At 42.8% G+C, this 26304-nt stretch overlaps 1 protein-coding gene across 9 annotated transcripts in view; it reads right to left on the bottom strand.

Annotated features, from left to right (window-relative positions):
* The window catches only part of nfixa (nuclear factor I/Xa), a 130262-nt gene that overhangs the window by 92126 nt on the left and 11832 nt on the right, over nt 1-26304 (bottom strand). For 8 of the 9 annotated variants that reach the window (XM_086120095.1, XM_086120102.1, XM_086120103.1 and 5 more), the window contains exon 2: nt 24867-24950. In XM_086120095.1, the coding sequence (XP_085976221.1) occupies nt 24867-24950 (84 nt within the window). Of the gene's footprint in view, nt 1-18899; nt 19107-24866; nt 24951-26304 lie in introns of those variants that run through there. The other variant, XM_086120099.1, reaches the window with a different exon arrangement.

Genomic DNA, 26304 nt, shown 5'->3' with positions numbered 1-26304 from the left:
GACTGTCTTTCGTCTTTGCATAGAAACCAGACCAGTTTCCAGGCCCAGCTGTCTATAGATGTAATATGCAAAGATATTCATTTAACTTGTGGAATGAGTCCAAAATGTCACTGGAAAGAACGAAAGATGGCTTGACGTGATGCCACGCATCAAGCACGCCGCAACGCCACGTGCTCTCCAACTGTAATCCTGTGCTATAATTTTTAACAATAATTAATTTAAAATCTAGTGTAAAAAAAGCACAAAAAAGGTTTGCAATCACTTATAAATGAGGGAAAAGAAGGACTGGAAATAAACTGAGTAAAATAAAATAAAAGAATAAAAGTGTCTCATGTGTGAATTATATTGTGTCTCTCTAATTATAGTGCCGGGGTTATTCGTACTCGCAAAAGCTCACTCGTTGATAATTGTAATAGTATAGAAAAATGAATGTGATATATTTGTGTAATTTTTAAACCCTACTTTTTTTTCTCCTGCTGCCTATACAACTTCAACTACCGGTACGTAATTTTTGATAACTCAGTGTTTGCTGAAACTAAAATCCATGAATTATAAAAGGCCAACATTCTTATTATTTATTGCAAACAATCATAATTATATATACAGTATATATATATATATATACACACACATATATATAAACACACACACACACACACAGTAAGAGCATATGATGAAGGACTGGAGTTTTCCGAATTTTCCAGAGTTGACACACACGCATGTGCTTTTTTTTTTTTTTTTTTTTTTTTTTAAATAGAACTCTGATCGAGATCAAAGTTTGATAAACACGATCGCACGCATGTGCACACAGAAAGAGAGCCGATGAAGGTTTCTGCATGTCAGGACATGTGATGTGTGGAATTCATCCCTGACATCTGCTGCACAAAATCACATCCAGTATTGACAAGTGTGTGTGGTGATATCGGGGAAGCACTGTGACACTTTCCCGACTTTCTGGAATGCGGGCGCAAAAGGTCTTGTGAGTTTTTTTTTAATGCAGATTTTAAACTCTCAGTGCTCTTACTTTCACATAAGACTAGGAGCATGGATCATTGGAAAATGGCACAAATGTATTCCTATTCCAGCTTTTACTGGTGAAAAGGCGGGAAGGAGGGGCTGTGGCTGGAGCAAAGTTTCCATGTTGTCTTCCCGAGAGGAGAGCAGGGAAAGTAAGGTGTGCTTGGAGCAGCCCAGTGGGTGAAATGGCGAGTAGAATTGGGGGAGCTTGTTATGAAATCGTCACACGCAAAGTTGATACTACGCTGTTCTTTGGAAACTGTCTTGATTTTTTTTTTTTAAATTCAGGACCACACACATTTGTTCTCTTCTTTTCACTTCTACTTCCTTCCCACTGAAACCAATTCCTGTCATTCCCCCGCACGGAAGTCGAGGGAAAATTTGCTCCTCATCTTCCTCCCATCCCATCAGTGCAAATTGATGTTCAGAGTATGTCCGCGCATCGGTTGTAATTAGGCCGTCTTTAAACACTGAAGCGTTAATACGTGTGAAAGTCTGGAAGCCATTTATGGCATGAGGCGACGGGCAGGAAGACTTTATACAGCTCCGGAGAAAGCCAGCACCGTTAGCGAGCCGCGGCATCTGCCCGCCGCACGGCTGAGCGATGGAATATTCCATATTTGTGCGCAAAGACAAATGCACATCAAAGACATGCTTTGCCATTTTTCATACACCCAGATTTATTCCGCAAGGATTTTTCATGAGGCTGGTGTGGTTTTTCTGTGCATAAATATCACCACATACACTTAATTATAAACACATCCCATCATATTTTGATTGTATTTTTCTGGCAACGCCGTTAAATAAATAGGGGATTTTCTGACTTTGGTTTTGGTGGATGGAAAGGCAAAACTCCATACACCCAAAATATTTTGTGGTGATCGAAAAGCCGACTACAGCGAAATACTACACACTCACCGCCTGTAATGCAAAACTGACGTTTCATCTAGATAGCGGCGCACCGGATTAGAGAGACGCCTTTCTCCAAGAGTCGATGCTATCAGTTCTTTTAAACACAACTGGGCAACATTATACGTTATGAAGAGTTCCTGCCGGTTACAAACATTTGAACCGAAGAGCAAAAGACGGGCCGGTGTAGCATTACGTGAAGCATATACAGTATAAGTGAATGCACATAGGCAACCCTGTATGAGTGTTTATGTTGTATTACATTACGTTTCTGTCGTGTTGCATGGGGAAAATATGCACACAGCACCTCCCCTCAGCATCGCATGAGGGGAGGAGAACTTTTTACCCTGCCATTGGCGGCGGGGGCTGAAACCGTCAGTTGTGTGGTCGGTTAGCTGACTTTACCACTTATCAACGACATTTGTCAATTTAAGGTAAGCTAACCGCTAATCACGTGTTATGTGTATGACAATAAGAACAGAAGTTAGCCTCGCTAGCTTGTGCTATTCAGGCGATTTAATCGATTTCCACTCCAGATGCGCTACCCCTTTCCCGCGTCGCTGTTCTGTGGAAACTGCACTGTCACAAATTGGATGGATGGAGCTGATCAGGCAAATTTCATTCTTTTGAGGTTATGTCAGAGATGTAACAGAGGCAGGACGGCGCTTGTGTGGAGGGGAGTGCCAGAATAGGCAGGAAAAGAGGTGTGAAGTTTCACGCCGACTCTCTTTTCTCTCACCCGATTGTCTTGAGAGCAATCGGCCAGCGTCCGACAAGTACTTTCGACATCTTGCTAGCCAATGGCAGCATGTCGTGACGGAGCCACTCTTGCCACTCGGACATGATTATTTTTAATAAAATCAAAATCACTTCATTCGGGCTTTCTTAATAGGCGGGAAACAAAAGTTCTGCCTACTACGAAAAAGTGGTATCGAAAAAGGACGGATGGCAGCTTTTTGCCTCGGGCAGGCAGGTCTCCCACTTGCCAGCAGAAGTGCAGGCCGCAAACACTCTGACAGGCATACGCCACGGGCAGCACACATGGAGCACAGGGGGGCCTTGAGGTCTTGGACCTCTCAGTTAGCTAATACAGAGAGAATGGAGCAGATAATGAAACCCAATAGCCCCCCCCCCCCACCCCACCCCTCCTTCCTAACAAGCCGCAGCAGCAGCAGCAGCCGGCGAGAACTGCGTCTCCTCACACAAGAGATGCACTATTGAGAGACTTTCTCTCCCCTTCATTCTTTTATTCCTCATTCTGTCTGTGGGCAAGGCGGGATGCCATCCTCTCTCCAAAAGCCGGGCAGAGTGCCCTCGCCCTTTTATTCCCCCCCCTCCCCCACCCCCCAAAAAATGCTTTGCCAATGTGCCCGCCTCGCATGTTCAGTCTGTGCACCCCGCCTTCGACTTTCTTTCACCCCAAACTAGTCAATGTCTCTGCCTAACACTTTTTTTTTAAATTTTTTGCCTTCATTATATTGTTGCTACAGTTCTCCCCCAGGGCCTTACTGCTCAACATCGTAATGGCCCGCATGTGCTCTTTATCTCCGGTTCACTCTTCAGTCAGTGTGGAATTCTGTCTCCGGTTTTGCAAAACTACGAGTCGGGTAACATAAAACAGTGTCACTTTTGACAGTCATTTACATGATGGAAATTTGGGGCCTGGAAACGTACATTTAAAATGTTTGATAAATGGCGGCAGTGTCAAGTGTTTGGTCTGGACATGAGTGACTATCTCAGCATTGAAACAACAATAGTTTACACAAAGCAGCCAGAATTCGGGTTTGGGTAAGATGCAGGAAGAGGAGCCGATTACGCTGGGCTGGTATGGCTACGAGAGTGTTTTGGGGAAATTTCAGCAAAGAATCACCAACATGGTGACCGCATGATAGCTCAACCGTGATGATATTCTGATTTCCTAGGAATGTTCAAAATATACACACTTGTAGAAATGCCCCGTCTAGAAATAAAGTGAACTTCATTCTGTTGATCATTATTGTGAGAAATCATGAACTTGATCAGTGCTTCCTCTTGGTATGACTAGCAGTAAGTATGAATGTGATGAGTCAAACAATTGTCACAAACAAATCCTGAGACTCCAACTCCATGCTAGACAGGACTAGACTGCTGACTTTGTTATCTGGTAATGGCTAACTTTACTTTCTGTCACTATCATGAATGAAAAATATTTCCTATTGGCTGTTGGACATTTTCAGAGGAAAACAATGAAATTTGGAACTCCCCGCACAAACTGCGGAGCCGATTATGACCGCTCAGTAAATGATGGCAAAGTTGAAAATAAGTTCTGTTTTACTGCGATGTCACAAACATGGCCTGCACGGTGAAGTGAAAATTTATGACGGCCACCGTTAAAATTGATGACGGATTAATTCCATTTCCGTTATTTTCGATGACAAGAATTGTTTCTGAAGCCAAACAAATCAGCGGTTGAGAAGCTGCATCGGCGCCAATTTTGTCATCCAATTTGGCGTCGGATGAAATATCTGCAGAAGATCGCTGATGTAGGTTACAATACGCTACTTTCCACAAAGGAAAGAATGAAAATCAACTTTGCAGAGGAGAAGGCAGCCATGCCAAGCGTGAGAGGCGACGTTGGTGAGAGTGTCCTATCAGGGACGCTGAAGCTTGCAGATTTCATTCTGCTTATCATGTGAGCTGGAGCCTTGCCTGCTGGGGGTTGGCGCCACCAGGGTTAACCGGTGCCCACTCCCCATGGCATGATATGAGCTGGGGCTTTGCCTGCGCACTCTGCCTTGCCTGTCTGTCTCCCCGTGTTGACTCGGAGGCTTTGCGGCCGCTCCAAGTGGCCTCTCGGCCGACTTTGATCCCATTAGGGTTAGAAGGTGTCCGTTTCAAATGGCACTCCCGGAGCTGGCTCTTAATCGCTGCTAAGCTCGACCCCGTTTAGGTCAAAGAGGGACGCAGAGCGAGTCTTGAGCTGGCAGCTCGAGGGTTAAAGGTCGCTCTGCCCATTTCGAGTTGCGTTCCCTGCGGGGCGAGTAGCATGCCGGGCCGGAAGATGCTGAGGATGCAGACAAATGCGTGCAGCGCGAGAAACAAAAGAGCCTTCGCCGCCGCACATGTATAAAGACTAGGTCCTTTTGAAATGTTTGTCCTCAAACCGCAGCTTTCTCCTTTTAGCTGTCCATTGAGCAGCAAAAAAAAAAAAAAAGAAAAAAAGAAAAGAGAGCGAGGACTGACACACACACACCAAACATAAATGAGAGGTTCTCCTCTCTCCGACCGTACTTGCCGACTCCCCCGGCCCAAACCACCGACTCGCGCAGACCTCAGGAGCACCGCAGCACCGCAAGGAGACAGCCATAAGTACATGTCCTCAGAGGGACATAAAACGGGGGAAACTCACCTCGAGAAAAGGATTTCTCATAAAAAGAGCGGGGGAAAGTAAGGATAGCAATAATTACAAAAAACGGTTTTGTAATTATTGATGCAATTTTTTAAACACCTTTCCTACTCCAAACCACGTTTTGTTTTTAAGCAATTTATCGATTCATTGTCATAGTTTTAAAAATCATCCTCCTTTGGGGTAATCTGCCATGCCAATGGTATTATATGTAACAATGCTGAATAAAAGGATTTAGTCGACGTATTGTTCTTTTGGCCACAAATGAAGTGTCCACAGCGCCGCCAACGGTTGCAACCAAAATTTTGCCGGTTCGGCACGAAGAAGCCAATCTTTACCATCAATCAACGAGCTAATCGATCATTATGCCAATCGCTACTCTCGTCTTCTAAGATGACCAGTTTTTTAAAATGTGTTTTATGGACAAAAGTTTATATTGGACAATTAGAAGAACTAAATTTTGAGTGGACATACACGAATGTCGCAAATGTACCATTGAATCAGACATTATTTCATACTTTATTACCTCTGCCAAGGAAATAACTTTTTTTAATTGATGCATTTTTTTTGTTTTGTTTTTATAACACCTGGACGTTGGCTATTTTTTTTTAAACAAGGGTGTTCCCATTCCAAATTTTGAGGATACAAACGTTTATCAGGATTTAAGACAGAAATCAGAGGGAAAAAAATAGCTGTGGAAATATTGGGTTACATTTCTGCAAGGTCAAAAAAAAAAAAATTACAGATCTCATCCAGCAATAAAGTTTAAATCGCATAAAGAATCTCATTCAACATGTTCAAATGCTTAGAGCTCGATGAAATCCCATTTGAGTAGGTTGTCATTTTTTGCCCTGATTGCATGTCGGATTTCGATAGCTAAAGAAAGCTATTTTCCAGATGCCGCTAAACATGGGGAAGCAAAATCCGGTGCTCAAATTATTTTGACATCGCAAAAGTTGAAGCCGACTGATCTTCTTCCAACCTGCATTTCTACCGTCTACCTAGAAACCAATGCAACGCAGTTCCTGGACGCACTGTTCCTCCCTCCATGAATGGTGCCGTGTTTACCAATTCTCAATGCCCAAACACCACTCGGTCTCCATTTATAAACATGTGATTGTATGAAAAGATAGTATCACAGGAAAGTGCGCCAGAAGGAGCGAGCTGGACTGAAAGCTGCAAGAGCTGCCACGTCAGATGCTGCCGAGGCTTCTTGGCCGTCAGTGCTAAACCCACACACACACATACACGCTCACGCACACATGCAATTCAGTACAGCGCAGGCGCACACACGCACAGACACACACACTCGCACAAGCATACACTTCTAAGAGTTTGCCTTTCATAGAGTCAGCAGCCAAGGCTGACACCTCTGCTCAGTGTAGCATTCACCGCTGTCTCTGTGCGTGTGTGTGTGTGTGTGTGAGTGAGTCAACTCGCATGGAGCCGCTCCATCAACAACACTCGCAGGCCCTAATAATAAAGCCAGCAAATCCCTCGCTCCCTTTTTCCACTGCCACATGTCAGAGAGGGCACGGCCCGGCCCTGATTGTATCCTGTTAGAATTCTTTCAGGATTTGCACTACTAATGCATCTGAATTTTTATCTAACGTGCCTGTGAAAATAAACAAATGCAAAAAAAATAAAACACCCCCCAAAAAATGCAGCCTCTTTTTTTTTCCTGTTGGTGCTTTCGCCTAGTGGGGGGGGGGGGGGGGGGGATATATATATATATATATATATATATATATATATTCCTGAATACAACGACACTATTGTTCGAGAGGAAAATACAAATTACACACATTTTAAATCTGAGGTGCGGAGAAAAGCCAGAGAATATATTGTCCCGATAGCCATTACTTCCTCTAAGGCTTGTAATGTGGTTATGAAACATTAGCATTCCTTCACATCACCAAAGAAACCCAGTGTGGGCATAAAACAAACATTTTTGCTTCGGGACCAGTACGAGTAGTTTGGAATAAAACTGATGAAGGCTCAAATTGTTTTTTCTTTAGATGACAAGCAGGTAGGAAGTGGCTTTTAAGCCTTCCCTATCCAACATAGACCAGATAATACCGCGGCTTCCTCTTGGAATGAAAGAGAAAGGAGACTGACAGAAACTGGGCTGATTTAAAAGGCAAAATGAGATGGGAGATGTGACCGGGCAGGCGAATATAAGACGACACATAATAAAAAAGAGACGGAAAGCAGGGGAAGGTGTTAGGAAGGCAAAGCATGTTGTTTTAAGAGGAGACCGCATATGAATTTCAGTGTCGGTTGATCTTGTGAAGGAGGACTTTATCTATCCTTTGAGATTTTTATCACCGAGAGGCTTAAATACAAACCATTCTCCAAGAGGGTTTTTTTTTCTTCTTTTGAGATGATTTGGAGTGATAATATGAGAGGAGTTGTCCTCGGCTGCCTCACACTCCGGTCACCAACGCTTCGTAACAGCTGACGGACGGCAATGTGAATGGAAGTTGGGATGAGCAATACAAATCTTGATACACGGCCAGTAATTTGACACGTTTACGATTTGTACGAATCAAGCAACTGCCGATGCGCAATGACGCCGCTCACTAATTAAGTTGCGATCTGATTTGACGGAAATGATGAGACACCATTGGGACTCTCGGTTGTAGCCAAATTAATTTACAAATAATAAAGCTAGAGGGTCTTCAATATTAATTACATTCAGCATTAATTCAAACCCTCAAATTTATGACACATTGCGGTAATTAATGCTTTTGAATTTGTCCAGCCGCCATTTTGATTTTGAATTTTGCAACCAAATTAAGTTCTCGAGATGGGCCAAAAATTGCTGCGATTTTATCCATCTGAATGATGTTTTGTTACCCCCCATCCACCTCATATTTTATATTTAAATGACAGTAAACACCTGCGTGGATCTACGCATGTCAATCAACTGGAGGACACATTGTAGTTGTCTGTAACTATTTGTAGTTTTATCACACCAGTGGAACCAGAGTCGATGTTATTATTGGAACCCTTTACGATACATATACTGAATGGACAATCTCTCAATGGGAAAATTCTTGTTGGGATCACTGTGACCATCTAATTTTGTTGCCCTTGCCGCCCAACTGTGTATATTTTCTTTAATTTTGTGCTCAGCGTGAGTACATTACCACCACGGCGCATGCATGTGCATTTACAAAAAAAAGGAGGAGAGGAGACAGGTGTCCACACGCAGGCCAGGACACAGAGTCAACAAACAAGGGTTGCGTTTAATCAAGGCTAGTTTGTTTATTTAGCAGTGGTTAGGTTTTCACTTTCAAACCTCCCAAACCTCCATTGCAAAATTCATCCTTTTAGACTCCGGAGAGAACATTCAAACAGTATTAATTCCCCTTGCTGGGAAAAGGGACAGCCTTTTCCCGGAGCTATCCATAACATCTGAATATAAAAATAAATACGCAGAACGGGCTTTACCCTCAAGTGAGGGGGGGGGGGGGGATATCTGGGCAGTGTATGTTTTTCCTCACTTGTATCAGTGTCTGGAGCAACATATTTCTCGACGTTAAAGCCGACTGTCACCTTTTCTCTGGACGTTTTTTAAGCTGCCTTCTATGGCCATCGGGAACTTTGTTATCTCTTACCCCCCAGTTTCTCCCTGCTGGACGAACCCCTGTGCCAGTTAACTCACCGCAAGCCGTTGGGAGGACCACAAGAATTCTTAAATCAGCATAATTAGCCCTGTGTGTACTTTAAACACACACGTCCCCCCCACCCCCCAAGCCTGGACCCCTGCCACCCGTGCACCGCCGTATATGCATCCACGGCCTCTCTCTTTGAATCAATAAACACAAACATTTCAGCAGTCGGTCGCATCAGACACACGCACACACAAACAAAACACAAGGGTTTACATTTTTTTTTTTTTTTTTTTTTTTAAAAGATGCCGAGTCCCTTTTCCCACCCTGCTTAGTCTCACTTGTGCAGCTGTTCCCCAACAACTGGCCTCAAAACCGCTACGACCGCACTAACACACTTTACTGTGTGGCTTAGCATGAGGCGGCTAAATGAGTTTAGCATGGGCGCTAAAAAGGCGGTTGTAAAGTTTCCATAAGACGGCTGGTAAAAATCAAGTGGGAGCATGCGATGGCAGAGAGTTTGCGGTTCGCTCCCACACACACACACATCTGTATGTGTTTTGGGTTTCACTGGCGTATTAACAAACAATTGCCTCCCAGCAAAGGCATGATGCTTGGCTGCACATGAGGATTACCATTACAGACCATTTAATAATCATAATCACCACCATCAAAAATGAATCAGCCCGAGCATGTGATATTATATTCAAGTGACTGTGAGGCTCATATTACCAGAACTGAGACTAGACACTGTTTGTTGGCATGACTGGTGTGTTGCTGCAAGTCTCTATTTACCTATTAGGGCAAAACGTGGTTATGCAGCAGGTCAAGTTTGTGTGTCTGCGGAAGATAAGAGCAACCACGCAGCTGATACACGTCAAGTAATCTTGGTGAGCACAACCACGTCCAATGGAAACAAATATAGCAGTCGCGCCCACTCGGCTTGTGGCTGACGCCAAAACAGAACTATAAGCATATTGATAGAGGTTTGTTTCATACACATTTTGCAACTGAATCACTGCTCTGTGTTGAGCGGCGTCAAGTGAATGCTCTAAAGTCAAACGTAATTCGTCTCAGGACGCCATCGGCAATCTGGAATAATTGTCTAATTCGACGTCACATTTTTATGCAGAAAGTGTATTTTTAAAAGTTCAGGAGCGTAAAACCTTCATATAAAAACAATAAAACACTTTCCTGATTTAAGTGACCTAAATGTAAAACAAACGGGAATCACATTGAAGATGTGGGGGGGGGGGGGGGGGCACGGGGGACACGACATTTTTTCCTTTTCCTCGGGGGGTCGTAACAGAAATTAATTGAGAAGCACTGGCCTAATCATAAAATGTAAAAACAAAAACAAACATACAATGTTAATTTGTATAACAAGTGACAAGTCTGAGGCTGGCCGCAAATTCAAGCAAAAACAAAAGTAGGAGTTGGTGATTCTTTGGAATAGATAGACCAAGAGATTGAGCACTGCACATTTACTGGCGCGCTCCAATGGAAAAACTGTGAGCCTCTATCTGGTTTTAAGGCTCCACATACAATAAATTGTACTGTGTGGGTGTGCGTGTGTGTGTGTGTGTGTCTGTCATTAAATAAATCCACAAAAACATTGTGATTATCATAGAAGAAGGGCACTTCCACAAAAAAAAAAAAAAAAGGATATGAGCAGCAAAAAACGAAGAGAATGTGGAGAGTTACCATGCCTGCACCTCGTCATTTTGGTCCCAGAGACTCTCCGCACTTCACTTTCTATTGGTGCTACTTGGTGGTGGCATAGTGGTCTTGCCGATGCTTAAAAGGTGGAACTTTTTTTTTAATAGCTCATGTGCATATTTGAGAGGCTGCTGAAAGTGGGATATTCACAGGCGATTCAAATTTTTAAAAGCCACAAAACTAGTAGCTGACTGTCAGCCACATATAAAAACCAGCTGCCCAACCCCAGACACGGCGCGACAGTTCATCGGTTTCGGCAGCGCCAGTCGATGTGCGGCGGGCGCTATCGTAACAGCAATTTAATATAGTATGCTTATTTCATATAATTTTCAGAGGATTGTTTTGTTTTTCATGTATTCTACACAAAATTGATTGTTCTTTTTGAATAAGTGGTCAAGTAGCGTCTTGTGTGAAGGCAATTCAAACACCAAGCAAATGTTGACGTTGATTCCCATTGTTACTGGAAATAACCTAATCAATTAATTAATTCTATATTATAAACGTGTCCAGCAAGTGACTCAAATCGATCATATAATTTCCGGCACTGACTTGAGAAAGCCATTTGCGTTGTGTTGAAATGTTATTCAGAGCTAAACACGTCACATATTATGATTAGTATTATTACTTTTGAAACTCCCGCAAATACAGATCACATTCACAGTGTCTCCAATTACCGGCGTGGAGGCATGCAACTGCACTCAGTGAGCGCCACTCCATGCTGAAAACCATTTGTCAGCAACATTTGATCAAAGTGGTGTGATACTGTTAATGTGAGGATGTGTGTTGCTAACTAGCCACACAGATGCCCGCTCTCTCATGTGTGTGTTGAGAGAGAGAGAGAGACGATCAGACGGGCATGAGTGCACCCTTTAGCTGTGTTTGTATGTCGCCACAACTGTGGATCTTACGCAGGGTTCAGTCGAGGTAAAGATATGATATTACGCAACGGGTTATAGATTTTTCCACCCCTGGCCGGCTTCCAGCGCTCTCGACAGGAGAGAGAGTGAGAGAGAGTGGAGGGGGGGGCGGCAACCCGGGAGCAGCACACTTTGTTCCACAGTGTCCGATTCACCAACTGGCCTCCCCAGTTACAGCGAGGAAATTGTGCGTTCTTGCAAATTACTCGGTAATTTTGAAGGAGTGTCCCGTGCTGTTAAACGAGAGGAGTTTTATCATTTACATTTATGAGCTCTGTTTGATATTTCGGCCACCGCCTCCCGCAGGCTGTGTGGACGGCCGCTGCGACTGCTACTTGGCGTCTATATGCTACGCGTCTATATCACACACACACACACACACACACACACACACACACACACACACACACACACACACACACACACACACACACACACAGCGTAGTCAAAATAACCTAAGGAGTTCATGTGACAAAGCATGAAGCCCCAGCTTTGATTTAAACATTCAACAGCAGATCTAAAGTTAACCTCAAATTTGTATGGATTCTAAAACTAGTTAAAAAAAAGAAAAGAAAGGGGACCAGAGAGAATGTTTTGTCTTGCATGTAAAACTGTAAAAGTTAAACATAATTAATTGACTCGGGCTCCATCCCTGGTTTCAAGATTGCAAACAGTTGGCAATTAAGTAGTTTGCACAGCGGCGTAAGGTCGTCACATGGCACAAGCCACGCTCATTTCACAGTTAGATATTATGACTGCTATTACTGGTAATGTTTTTCATTGAACTATTTACTGTAATTAATATTATTTTCGTCGTGCTAATAGCTCGCGGCGCATTTAATAAAATACAAGTAGAAAGAACAAATTCAGGTTTTGTTGCCACTGCAGGAGGAGAACTTCATTGTACACTCAGGAACTCTGAGGTCAAATGGAAAAATTTCTGCAAGGTGGTTTTGCACGAGATCTTACCTTTTAACAATCTTTTTAACACCGATACAAAGACGGCTAAATAGTCTTACTATTGTTCCCATTCTCCAATTCGAAACTGAAGATGTTTTTCAGATGAAAGACAAAACGTCTTTCAACTACCAAGAAAAGCAGTTGCTTGGATGACAGATAATCGAGACACGTGGTGTTCCTAATTGTCACCCAAGTGTAAAAAGAACAAAAACACTGTCGTGTAACTTTGATCGCCATTGAAATATCACATTGTTAGCCTTATAGCATAACTGCCTGACTCATTTTTAACTTAGTGTGCTATAAAAAAAAAACACCAATCCCCTTACATTTTTTTCTTGATGTCTATGTCGATTCTCAGTCGTCAAGGTTGTAGCCGTGCACAAAGGTTGAATCGATGCAAGCGAACTATGCTACTAGGCTGACAACATGGTGACGGCGGAGTCTCGCATCACGAAACCTTCCACTGAACACCGCATTCTTTTCTTCTGAACCTCTTCTACTCCCAACACCCTTTGTTGAGGCTGATCCTCTTGGTCAATGAAACACCCACAAAAAAAAAAAAGAAGAAAAACCTTACTAAAACCAAACGTGGGGTTAATTCTTCAATGCCATTAATGTCACGTAATGTACAATGGGAAGTATCACAGTTTGAACTGAGATTTGTGCAACTTTAGAGATTTTCCGACATACAATCTGTGAAAACATAAATAAATAAATAAAAACTCCAGGCGAGAACACGTTTCGAACAGAGCCGAGCAATCGTCGGCCACGGACGCCATCCTATCCAACTGACTTAAAGCGAGTCTGATGTGCGTGCGTGACAGACATCTTGGGTGTGGACTACATCCAAAACAAGACTTGGAGGAGTCGGCGGGAGCGGCCCGGTCTGTTTCCAATCAGACGCTCGCCTGCCACGATGATCAACGCCACTCTTCCCTTGATTTACTCGCAGCATATGTTAATGAAACTTCTCATATCAGTCTGGTCCACATTCTTCCCGCCTGGATTAAGAAGGCATGCATACGGTTCACAGACACACACACGCACACACACAAGGCATAGAAACGCTTTCACTGAGCTTCTCTGGCCTAGATCTTGCACACAGAGGTACTCTTTTAATTGGGCTCTTGATGCTCGACATAGGGCGTACTTCCTCTAATTAGCTATATCTATAGCGTATGGGAGGTTCGATGAATGCATGCATGTGTAAAATCCTCTTTTGAGCAACTCCAAACTAACTAAGAGCTTTAATTTCACGCTAGACTGCATTGTCCCATTGAGTGGGGGTACCCCCACAAAAGACCCTGTGAGAAAATCAAAAGGAAGGCAAAATACACCAATAGGTGATAGAGGAGAGGGGTGAGGGGGAGGGAAGAAAAAGGGAGCCCGCCTGAGACAAACAACAACACAACAACAAGGCCGGCTCATCCCCCAACAATGCCGATAGAGTTCTAACCGTCACTCCTCTTTTACGGGGAGCTAATTGACGAAGAGGACGAAGGTGAGGGAGGGGGGGGGGGAGATCGGCCCCCGGCAGCTGCGAGAGGAGGGATGCACGGGAGTGGGTGGCTCACATTTCCACCATTTGATCATCTTATCAGCTGCTGCTATGTTTAATTCATGGATGAAAGTTTTCACTGTTCCGCCAAAGAGTCTCAAGAAAGAGGCGCACAGTTTAGCGAAACATCCAAAGTCCAATGACAAAATTGCAAAATTTTGTGGGGTAGAAAAGGGGAAAAAAAGGCTCCAAACGCACACATCATCGTGGGCATCCAAAAATGAGTCCACGGGTGTACTATGCTTTTTTTCTTTGCCCTTTTTTTTTCCCCCTTGAAAAATGGTTATGCTACCAGATATTCCGAATGGTATTTCCCCCTGGAGATTTGTTTTACCGTATTTTTTATCCACTTCATCTTCATTCTAATGTGTCTTCTACTTAAAAATTTTAACTAGAACATTTTGTTCATATGACACAGCACTATGGCACTTTCTGGGTTCAATGTGAATGAATGTCCGTACTTTCCATTCTCCTGAGCAACGCTATAAGGTTCAAACAAACGGCGGCCTGAGCAGAAACAGCACATTGACTCACTTTTTATCTATCTCTGCACAACATATGTGATGGTTGGGTCTAATTTCAGACGCCGCTGCGAGTACGTGTGCATGACCGCTCAATACAACTATATCGCAAACCAACATAAGACAGCTATAGGGGCCGCCCGGTTCCACTGGCCGCAGATCAGCGTAAACCTAATCCGCACTGGGAGGCAAGAGAGAGGCTATATTCACACGCGAGCACATATATCTGCATACACAATAACTTCCTTCCATGCAGGGGACAGCCACCTATTACTCTGCGGTGCCAAGCGCCTCTGTTAAGCTTGATAAATCCATTTTCAATGGGCAGTGAGGGAGACTGCGCAAGATAAGGGATGAGCACACTGCTGGATCCAGCGCACCTCCAAGACTCACACACACACACAGTTTTTGAAGGGGGGGGGGGGGTGCACCAAAAAACTCTTGTCAACAAATCATGCTTCCCTCTTTTGCAATCCTAATGAATCTTCTCAAATGACATGTTGGTGCCATTCTCCAGCATCCTTTCATCCGCCATCGCGGCTCGGCAGCTCTCACTTAGTGGCCAAGCCGTGTAAGGTGGGTCTGGTCCGCAACCAGAAGGAAGGATGAATAAATAAAAAGGACACAATGTACCTCTGGGTTGCGCCTGTCTGCCGTCCTGGCACCAATGTCTGCCCACTTTCAGCGGGCCTTCCTTCCACCACAGCAAACCTATTCTTCACTGTATTTACTGGGCCTACCAAGTGCCGGTGTGTGTGTGTGTGTGTGTGTGTGTGTGTGTGTGTGTTACAGGACAACAAAGGTCCACTTTACACATCTGCCATGGAAAGAAAGAATACGAACGTATACATGCACACATGCACACACTGTATGAATAGGGCCTGAATGTGAGAATTTTGCTGAACTGTGTCACAGGCTGCCGAGAGTCAAGCATTTGCCAAAAAAAAAAAAAAATGCAATGTCACGGCATGTCAAAAAAAGACGAGCAGACTAGCATTTACAGTTTGGCTATTGTGTCCCAAATGAACATTTTTCTGCATCACTCTGTCATTATGCTGCCGTGCACCTAAACATGATTGTGTGAAGGCCGAGAGATGAGCCTCCACACGTCAACTCGCACTGATGCTTTTGTGTATATCAAATACGTTTTGTTATGATATGCTGCTATGTGTTAACCACTGTTTAACAGCACCCATCAGCATTCAGCTCATTGTAGATAGCACAGAATAAAATTCTGAATTGTGTATCTTGTCCAACCATTTTCGATACTGCATGTCCAATAAATACTGTAACTCTTCAACTACAATTTCTGTGTGTTCAATTTAGGATACATGGGGCAGTAGCAGTGAGACATATTGTAACAATGGATGCTGATGAGAAAGCATCGATTCACACTCACTTGTGGAGAAGACCCCCAAACAACATTTCTATGTTTTTCTATTGCTATATGCATCATAGGCTGAGCATGCACTACAAAAAGCAAAGACTCATTACATTAGAAAATATAACAATAACAAAAACAATAACAGTAATAATAATAATAATAATGATAACAATCTGAAGCATAAATAATTTGAAGTCAACCCCTGATGAGCGAGAACAAAACAATAAAAGTTATTTATTCCCTCCCCCCAAAGTACACCATACAATCTCCTGCACAAAGTTGTGCATCTCATTAGTTTGCACGCAGCCTCGGAAGTTGGCAGCCTCGGCGGGCACTTGACTGTAAGCTGAGATAATTGATTTGAAAACGCCACACATAAAAGTTTTAATTAAAGACGCCCCCGCAACCTTCATATCGCATCAAAACTTTATGCAAATACTTTCTCTGCCGTCACGAGGGCTGTGAACGGCTGCCAGAGTTGCACTTTTTTGGCTGCACCTTTTCGGGCAGGGCCGTTTCCAACAAAGCTCTTTAGCGCTATTAATAATGCACTCAAAGGTTGTTTACACCGCCCCCCCCCTTTTTTCTTTTGAGAAATATTAATTATTTACGAGATGTGATCGAGGAATGACGACACAAAACTACCACAGTGCGCGCGTGTTATCTTCACGTGCGCAGCTTCAACATAAAAGATTGGATTCCAAAATAAAAGCGCCCGAAAGTGACCTGCCACATGTTTTATTCCAAATTTTATATTTATCTTCAGGAGCATGCCCGTCATGCACTGCGGTGTCCATGTCTGCCAATTCGTTTTAATTAACGGAAAAGACGGCGTGAACTCGGACACTCGCACGAGCAAGCAGGCTTGGAAATCGCGTGGACTAAATATGCAGAAATCAAATAGAATATTGATTAGGAAATGTGCCACGTACACATATACTGCCTGATGCCAGAGTGACAGACGGCAGAAAGGTCAAGGGACGTGTAAGGAGTCATTTAAAGGACACAAGTGATGTGATTAATTCAACATACAAAATGCGATTGGAAATCATGTGATTCTCTTGTGCGAGAGGGCAGAGGAAATATGTTTTAAAAAAGTCAGCGAGGAAGGCCTTAAGTAACACTGAGAAGGAATCCACATGTTTTCCATCGTGGAGCTATCATGCACACACACACACACACGAGCACCACACACACACATACACACACTGTACACACACACACACACACACAGCTCCGTTTAAGGACACGGATCGTCTGATTTATATGCAGACCTTTCAAAAGACGGAAAAAATGTGGATATCACATTTGGGGGATATAGGAAAGGGTAACTGGCATGAGAAAATAGCTAATTTCAAAAACTTGATTCTGAACAAGTGTATAAAATGATAATAGGCTGCTTCAGTAAAAACATTTTCTGCCATAGTATGTGAGATGGTAGCTCTTGATCAATGACTCATGAAAATTCTACATCAGGCATGAAACATATAAAGGCTATTAAAATTAAATTAATAAAATAAGCATAAAAAAGGTTTACCTGGTGTCTACACAAAAAATGTGTGTAGCTTTTTCTACAACTGTGCTGAAGAACGTTTTCTTTGGTGCATTCTGATTTTGAAAAGCCACTTTCTATTTAATTCATTTATATCTGCATAATGTAAAAGGCAGCTGAAAAAAGTAACAAAAGAAAAATGTCTTGACCTTTGCTGTGATCCTTTATTAATGATGAATAATTCAAACAATACTAAAATGTGTTATGCATCACGTTGAAACAAGCATTGACCTATTATTTAGACATTAGGATTAAGGCAATTATGGCACAATGCTTTAAAAGTGAAGGTCCACCATCTCCTTGTCTTTTTGCTTTTCAATAAAAGCATTTTTTGCACTGTGTGTGTTCTTCAATGTCGTTTTTAAAAATCAACCAGTTATATTTTAGTGTAACCCAATAGATGCATTACGGGGCCTGTAAAATATGAAGAAGTTGTATATCCCTTCACTCACTCATAAACACACACACACACACGCACACACACACACAAACACGCGCACACACAAAGTTATATTTTTCCAAAATAGTTCTTATTAATTACAGTACTTCAAAAAAATTAATAATAAAATACAAATCAATGGCAAAAAATAATTAGGACCACATGCATACTATCATCAAATTAATCTAATCTCACAATGCAGCCCGTGTAAATTCCTACCCTTCATTTAACATAAAATAAAATAAAAACACTTCAAAAAATTGCCTTGCCTTAGCAGAAGTCAAGTGTACATCCCGCACCCTGAACGCACCACATGCCGACGCGTGCGCGCGAAACGCACCATCACGACTAATAGACATGAAAGTGAATTCACGTCGTGGAGTGGGGGGGGGGGGGGCGCTTAGGAGGGCGTCCACCGTGACCGTGAAAGCACGACGATAGCGCCAACTCGCCCTTGCCCGCGAGTGAGAGTGTGCGCGCAGCTCAGTTCCACTTCCTCGGTCCGTGAACGCAACAAGTCGGTTAAACCTGTCGGTGTGGTTTCGCGTCAACTTGGGTTCTCTCGGTGGTAGGTAATTCGCGATCACTTGCACTTTACTGGACTGTACGTTGAGCTTTCATTTAGTTAAAAGATAGTAAAGTGGCTTAAGCGCCATTTTCTCGATAGCGTAGCGCCCGCGTTGGAGCGTTAAATGTCACAGCGCAGTTAAAACGGAAAAGGCCGAGGGGTTGAGCTAAGGTTGAAAAGTGGCACGGCAAAAGCGGACGGAATTCTGCGGGAGAGGAAGGCGGAAAAGCGGCAGACGACGGGCACACTGCAACCGGCGTACAGCCTCAGGCGCACAAGACCGGAAAACGGGGCAAGCCACAAAGCGGTTAAAATCTCCTTTTTCCGTTAAAGGACGAGATTAAAATGCGTACCTGTGTCAAGCAGTAAGGGGAGTACATGGCTGAGTCTACAGGTGGCGGTCGGAGCGGTCGCGAGTCAACGTGGATGGAGGAGGTTCGCTGCGGTGCCGCATTGCAAAGGCTGGCCGAGGCTCGGTGCTGTGGCTCGGTGCAGGCTCTAACCCCGCCTCGCTCACTGTGCCGCGGAGCTCCGCACCAACTTTTAGGGGAAACTTTTTTTCCCTGCTGTGCCTCCCTCCCTCCTCCCTCCCTCCCTTGCTCTCACATGCCCTCCCCCCCCCCCTCACTCTCCCTCCCCTCCCTCCCTGCACATGCAGAACTGTAACTCTACTGTACGTCGACTGCTTTCTATTAGAGCTTCCAAAACTAGCGAGCTTGCCTCTCCAAAAACGAACAGAATGGAAAGGCTGTGGAAAAGAAATATGAAAGCTTCCAGAATAAGAGTGAGTGGACTATAACACACACACACACACACACACACACACACACACACACACACGCGCGCGCGCGCGTACACACACAAACATAATTATAGCAATGCACTTATGATACAAAATTACAAGATTTGAAAAGGCTCCAGTTTTACTTTTGCTCCCTCTCTAATGCAATCAATGATAGAGTCCAAAATAAAATAGTGCCCAAACATGTAATTTCATTTCCTCATTTCCGATTACGTGCACGTTATCAGCCTATCAGATGTGCTTGTCGTGAACAAAGCCTGTAATTGTTCAATGCAAACATATAATTGATCTCAAAAGTTAAATAAAACCGAACTGTATTTCGGCAACGATTCTTTCATGTCCCACTAGAGCCTGTCAAAATTTGTTTTTATGACAAAAAGTCAGATTTTACTGTAAAATAGAACATTTTTCAATGCGAAATACAGCTTGTTTGGGGGATAATATAGTGTTGCCATACTAAATTATAACATTTTTATGACAAAACCGATGTTTTCATATCTAAATTGGCCCTTTTCTTTAAAAAATGTGCACCAAGTTTTTAATACTGCATGTTGGTCATATTTGTGGATTGTGTTGCAGCTCATGTTGTTGAATAGGTCTGCGCAAGGGTTGGTCATGTGCCTCTTGCTAGACACACATTACACGTTAAAGGAAATGCTAAACCTTTTTGTGTCATTTTCAATTACACTTCTTGACATTGAATAGCACCACTACACAAGAACTTAACAGTAACAATATGAGAGTGTCTCTTCCATTCTTGCATGCCTTCAGTCAGCTAGCGCATATACTTGCAGAGAGGCTGGCTACACCCCAGACTGGTTGCCAAACACTTACGTTCACACCTATTGACAATTGCCCATTGACCACAGCAGGCAAGTTTTCAGAAAGAGAAAGCCAGATTATCCACCAACTTCACACACGAGATGAATTATCAACTCCCACGTAAATGTAAATTTTCTGATGCCAAAAAGGTTGTGTATAAGATGAGGGCAATGCATATCGCACAAAACTTCGGTGTTCCTCATGTGAGACCTCAGAGATCTACGCTTGTTTTGCCGTTCTTTCGCTTTTCAGATGTAGTATTTTTGCATCGTCATCATGGGAGCTCATGTTACGTGAAGTTAGTGGAATCATACTCAACTTCGGCGTCAACGTTAACGTGTTATCATTTATCAAGGTTAAGTTTTGTTGTTTTTCTTACACTTTACAATGGTCAACTTCTTTTTACACTTGTTTGACATGTCAGAATGTTGTTGAGATGAGAGATAGACACGTCATATTTAGGACTGGAATCATCCTCCGTAACACTTTTGTCAGTTACTAAGACGCATTGTTTTCATTTGTTAATTAGAACTTGTAAAAGGAAAAACAAGATGCACAAGGCGCATCTTTGAGGTACTCCTTTGGAATTTGTCATGAAAGGTAATACTGACAGCTTTAATATTAATTCCACTTGTGGGAAAAAAAATAAAACAAGTATGCTTCATGTTACTTTTCTTGCTCAGGTTGCTAAAAGTTTTATGAAGGTCAGCGCTGGGTCATGGTGGATATTTCCAATTGCATAATTTCTGACAATGTTGACTTGCTAACGTGCGACTGCGTTGAAATGACAGCAATCGCCGTTTTAGTTACAGTAGCAGATGCTGGCTCCAACACTGACCAAAATTCGCATTGAATTAACTTTTACAATGTGGATTTGAGGAGCCTCGCTATCTTTGCCTGTAAGTTATAAACGACACCACATCACATTTGGGGAAAAAAAAAGAAAAAAAATTCCAACTATTTCCACGGACCTTCTGGCATGCTTTGAAGAAACCAACAAAGTTTTACTGCAAGATGCACATTTGCTTTCGTGACACTTGTAATTTATCACCCCAGGCGTTTTTCTTTTCTTTTTTTTCATTTTAGCGTAACAATGTCTAGCTCCTACTGCAGCATGCTGCGTATCATATCCAGCACATATGCGGACAGTTGATACCTGAACTTGGACCCAGAGATCCAAAGCCGCTTCAGTGTGACTCCCATTGTATGCAAGTGATACTCTCTGGTTCTAATCAGCCTCGGCTTTATCCTCGCCCGCTCCCTGCTCCTCGGCCTAATCAAACTTATATATGCAGGCAGAGTGCCTGCAATTACACATAAGCCCCTGCCTCCTGAATGTGTGTGTGTGTGTGTGTGTGCAAGCTATAGGGTGCGGTCTTGGAAGTTGAAGTCAATGCCAGGTTTTTCAAGTGGGGGGGGGGGGGGGGTTACGAAGCTTTGCGAGACCTCAGCCTATGTGGGATACTTACCACAGTATGCACGCACACACACACACACACACACACACATTCTTTCACGTTCAAAGATACATAGGCAAGCAACAGTGGGAAAAAAAAGGGAGGGAAAAGAGCGAACAAGGTGAAGGGTACCGAGTGTATTTCTTTCCATTAGTCGCTCCTCGGTCCAAACCACACCCCAGCACAGCACGGCTCCAAACCCCAAAGCTGTCGCACACGTGCTTCTCTTTCGCTTTTTCCTTTTCTCTCCTGCAAACCGTTTTTTTTTTCTTTTTTTGCTTCTCACTCTCCATCAGTGGCATTTAGTTAAAGGTTAAATTGGTCCAGTCCAGAGTAAAACATTTTCGAGCCGAGGTCCGGAACATCGTAATACAGTATATAGTTTGCGTGATAGTTCAAATTAAAATATTTTATCCAAGCAAGTAGATGTATCAACTCTCACTAGAAACGCAAATGTTATTTGAAAATTGTCTGAATTAAAAGATAATTTTTTTAAAGTGTTTTGCACATCAACTATATTTAATGTATATTTTTACATTACATAAACATGTACACAATACATTGGTGTATTTATTTTGTATGTTGCATTAAGTTTTTCCTTTAAAAAAAAGTGCCTTTGGACAAGACGTCCTTCAAAGGGAAAATGAAACACTAATAAGCATAAACATAAATAACCACCTTGAATTTGGAATAACTGACCAGGGACATTTATTTACTCAACTACATTTGGTAGGAGGTGTCTGTCAGGGGTTAGAGAATTTGAAACAGCCTTATACAGAAGTCAAATTGAAGTTTCAAACTAACACCAAACACAATGAAGTCATGTAGCTCCTGGAACATCGACTTGGACGCATGTAACATCCTGGCGTGATGACACGATCACATACTCTCCAGCGTTCACAACATTCAGGTTAATTCTTCTCCGAGACTGCTTCCGCGCTGCCGGTTTGGTTACTAACACTTACCAACTACCGGAGGCAAATTCCTTGTGTGTTTCACCATACGCGGCCAATAAAGAAGCTTCGGATTGTAATATTCGAGTTTGGATTTTTGTCTTTGACTTTCTTGAATTTGAGATGCTGCATCTCAAAGGACCTAAGGACAGTAATAGTAGGTTAAACAATTTGCATATAAAAATCTGAGCCACAATCAGTGACATCCAACATATTTTTCTACACTGTATTTCAAGTCCAACTATCCATTTACCCTGAACTTTCTTAACCACTGATTGCCTTACACACGCACGCCCAGTTGCACTCCACATAATTGTCTCTGAATCAACAATTTGATTGGCTGAGTCATATCACACGGGGGAGTTCCAAGGCACACGGTTGCCGGGCCTTTTCTTCACGCGTGCATTTGCAACTGTAACAACCAGGAAAAAAATAAAAATAAACGGTAGTTGTGCTAGTGAAAGAACAGTTGATTACGAATCTGGAGCAGATCTGTTTAGAAATGCGTCATGGTTCAGTTCCCGACCACACTATGATGACCTCTGGTCCACGTGGTTCTTCTACTGCGGCTGACTTAAGCAGCCATCTTTTGTCTGGAGCTGGAGTCCAGCCTAGACGCCCATCTCAGTATTCAACACAACGCGGGCACTCTGGCAGCCAAATCCCAAACTATAGCAACCGGGCAGGAGCAACTACAAAACACAACTCAGGTTTGTATCTCAAAACTCCCCATTTCCCCATCTTGACCGCCACGTTGTGAAAAGCCCCCTCCTTCGAGCTCGGGCGGTTTCCAAGAAAGTGTTTGCCACACGAGGGGGGGGGGGGGGGGGGAATCCACATGGTGCGACAACACTTGAGCGTGTTGTGGTCTCCCATTGACACGCGCCGCTGGCCGCGCATTTTATGTTTACCATCTCCTGTGGTTACGCTGTACGATAAAAGCCAAGGCTGATATCGCCGTTAGAGGGCGAAATGTGTGAGACAGGTGGTTGTGGCTCCATTTCAAATGCCGCTTATGTGAGCGCAGCAGTCATGTACGTACACTACACGTACAGCCATATGCAGTCAGAACTGGTCATTACGGCTAACGAGCCCCTCCATACACAGGAGATGCTAGGGGTCTGTTTGCAATCTCGGCGCGTGTGCATGTGTATGTGTGTGCGCGCACGGAGCAATGTGTCGGGCCTGCTGCTTTTTGAAGTGTTTACTGTGCGCAAGGGCAGCTCACGTTTTCAATCCGGCAGCTTTAGATGATATCACATTTTTGTTTATATACAACCAGAAGTATACATCTTCATGAAGCGGGTTGAATACGATCCTTCATACAGTTGTGTGTGAAGTAGCATTTGGGCCACACTGGAAAAAAATATATACATTACAAGGGGGGTGGGTGGGGACGATTACAAGCAATTTAACAAGTCAAAATTCCTACAAAGTTAATTGCAACAATTTGAGGGCCAAGGCCACCGCCGTATGTCATGCACTATACGGAAAACGTATTGAAAAACAACTCATGTAAAATGACATCATAATTTTCAAATGACACATTTTCCTGGCACTATTACGCTATTCTCAGAGTACTAAAACCACATCATGCATGATTAACACAGCACAGAAAAATCCTGCCTATTGTTCATTATTGCGCTTTAGCTGGCACCGCGTTTCAGTCCCACTGAAGGCAAAAATAAGCCTTGACAAATCCACGCTAAAGAGCAAATAAGTGATACGTGGGAAAATATGTGATGCACACCAGAAAAGTTGCAATTTTAAGCTGCATTCTTGCATGTCAGGGGAATTCGTAATGCATCCTTTCGTGGCTTCCAGGATTGACACGTTTGGATGAGAACGGCACTGCAGGAGTGTGCGAAGTTTTGTCGAAAATAAAGCGGCTCCATTCCAATTGCCCTACTCCCATACCCAGTAACTGTAATAATACCACAGAACATTTGCTATAAAACATTACAAACAGTATGTTTAAAATGGTTCGAAATCAGTGGCTAAAATGTAAAATTGTGCCAACTAGAGTGCATAATCTTGCATAGGAAATCTGTCAAAATTCCTGTGAAAACATGCGTAGTGGTAAATGTGTGAATATTGTCGAAGGGGGTGGGGGGGGGTTAGGTGGAGCGTGTGAGGCTGTCAAAAAAAGAAGAAAAAAAAAGAAACATGTGACCACAGTGAGTAAAGGTAAATCATTTTTTCATCCTCGGCTTGTTTGTATGGCCATAAAATGAACCACTTGTATTTGCGGTTCATTGATTGGTGTGTGTGTGTGTGTGTATATACCCTGTATGTATCGGACACAAGGAAACATTCAGGCACCCCTGGGCCTCTGACAGGATCGTCATTCACCAGGTAAGCATCGGTAGCCTGCAAAAAAAAAAAAAAAAAGAAGAATGGAATAAAAATGTGAAATAGACTCCTGATCAAAGACGCTTGAGATGTGCATCGGCGAGCGGCATAATAAGGGATCATTGTGAAAAAAACTCTCAAATTCCGCAACATGCAACAAGGCTGTGGAGTCACCTTCCACTAGTTTGCTGTCGATAGAAGTCAGACACGGCATCAGCTATGGTAGAATGAGCTACAGTCGTGCTATGACAATTCCAGGCAGCAATATGATGCCAAATGCAACACCGGCGTGGAAACAGGTGCTCAGAACATTCAGAGGGAGAGCCTCCACCCATTTAAAATCATGTTTTCAAATCTAATTGAATCATCTTATGATTGGTTGGCAAACATTCCAGAGTGTCCTCATCCAAATTCAGTTTGTGAGAGGCTGCCGCACAAACCGCACCAATGATGAGAACCAGAATAGAAAAAATATATACAGTATATATATCAATGGCTGGATTTTAATCGTCGATTAATCAAGTAGTAATTCTCCTCAAGATCAATCGAAGTAATTTACAAAGATGAGGTAATGAACATCCAAATATTTTTAGCGTTTGCCTATTTCAGAAAAATACATTGAGAATAATAAAACAATCAGGAGGACAAAAATATTTTTTGATGTTTTGTAAACAATAAACCTTGCCAATAACTACATACAGTAATAGCAGAGCTTTTTTCTCTTTTTTTTTTTTTTACACATTCTGGTTACAGAGAACTCACGTTGAATGGAAAATAATGCAATCGTATGTTTGTGCTTCATTCTTCTACCTTTTTTTTCTCTCGTAAATTCAAAGAACAAAAACTATTTAAATTGTGCCACTTTCAGGCTGCACCAGCATTAGAAATAATTGGGGCCAGACCGGTTAATCAGTCGGCCGATTTAACCCTTTCATGCACCCTGTAACCCGATAACATGATAAGTCCACTGTAGTAACTGCTGTCCCTGAAAGGGTTAATGGGCCAATCTTTTTTTTAAATCTGGGGGGAAAAAACAGGCAGATTTTTGCTGATTAATTACTTTACTTTCAAACACACAACAAAAGACAAAAGATAATGACAAATACCCCCGGGAAAAAAGAAAAAAGAGCATTCAAAAAAAATCTGTTGTAAAGTCAAATGTTGGAGGACAAAGTATTGTCAAACAGTCAAATTTTCATCCTTTCAATTCCTGTAATTCACTTTGTTGTTTTTATTGTTGACTGTTGTAAGCATTACGTGACCAAAAAAGGGGAAAAAAAAGTTTTCATCATAATCATGATTTACTGTAATTTCTGGTCGACAATTTGCTAGTTTTGCCAACACTTTGAACGTTGCGGTTTTAAATGGCACG

Source organism: Hippocampus guttulatus, chromosome 9, assembly GCF_054856545.1.
Source record: "Hippocampus guttulatus isolate MCC_2025c chromosome 9, RoL_Hgut_1.0, whole genome shotgun sequence".
Classification (NCBI taxonomy): Eukaryota; Metazoa; Chordata; class Actinopteri; order Syngnathiformes; family Syngnathidae; genus Hippocampus; species Hippocampus guttulatus.
The sequence above is the reverse complement of the archived record's forward strand: the minus strand, read 5'-3'. Positions and strand labels throughout refer to the sequence as shown.